The 852-nt window shown below is 44.7% G+C and overlaps 1 protein-coding gene across 1 annotated transcript; it reads right to left on the minus strand.

Moving 5' to 3' along the window:
* On the minus strand, nt 1–300 carry LOC126522824 (cysteine-rich PDZ-binding protein). The gene has a single exon (XM_050171651.3). The coding sequence runs from the start codon at nt 298–300 to the stop codon at nt 1–3; it is 300 nt and encodes a 99-aa protein (XP_050027608.1).
* Nucleotides 301–852: the final 552 nt, after the last annotated feature.

Here is an 852-nt window from a genome sequence, read left to right on the forward strand (position 1 = left end):
TCAAGTCGACGACTGCCTGTAGTTCTTGGTCTCCAGGATCTTTTTCCCGCACATAGCGCAGATGCCTTTCTTGTAGGCGCACCCCTGGCAGTAGTTGGACCCAACCTGGTGCACCTTCTGGCGACAAATACGGCACTCGGCGAACTTTCCATAAGGCGTGAATCTGGCCTTCTTCGCTGTCAGCGCCTTGTTTTCGTTGATCATCCTGCCACCACCTTCTGTTGTGTTCCGAGCTCCGGCTTTCCACGGGTCCGGGGTGATGACTTTTCCGAGCTTCTTCTCGCACTTCTCACACACCATTTTTGCCAATCTAGGCAACCGTAACCTGTTAAGAATGTTAAATACAGCACGTCAACGCTACTCAATAGCTGCAAGGAATGGATACAGATCGCTGAATAGCGCTGTAACGTAAGCTGGATCGTTTTGGCTTGACCCTACTTGGCCACTTGGCCAGTGACTTGGTTTCGTCGTTAAAAGTCCATGGAAAGCCTCTTATGAAGAAAAACATGCAAGAACAGTTCTGAAGATGTTCTGAGTAGCGTCGTTGTTAGCTAGCAGCAGCAATATGGGTTAAGCATATAATTTGTCTTGGGCGTAGTTCAACTTTATATTGCGACAGTGCTATACATGTTCAAAGCGCATGTCTCAAAGGCCATACTTTTGCAGTAGTGCGACTGCACAAAAATTAATGACGTCATGCGCGCCTTTTTTGTTTTAAACATTACGTTAATTTAAAAGTCTTTGCACAGAAAACAAAATTATTTACCTTTACTGAAGCTTTCCTTTGCATGTCATTTATGTTGATTATATTTTAGGGGGGTATTTTTTTATGTGATTGCGGCACGGTAATAT

This window comes from Dermacentor andersoni, chromosome 6, assembly GCF_023375885.2.
Source record: "Dermacentor andersoni chromosome 6, qqDerAnde1_hic_scaffold, whole genome shotgun sequence".
NCBI classification, from domain to species: Eukaryota; Metazoa; Arthropoda; class Arachnida; order Ixodida; family Ixodidae; genus Dermacentor; species Dermacentor andersoni.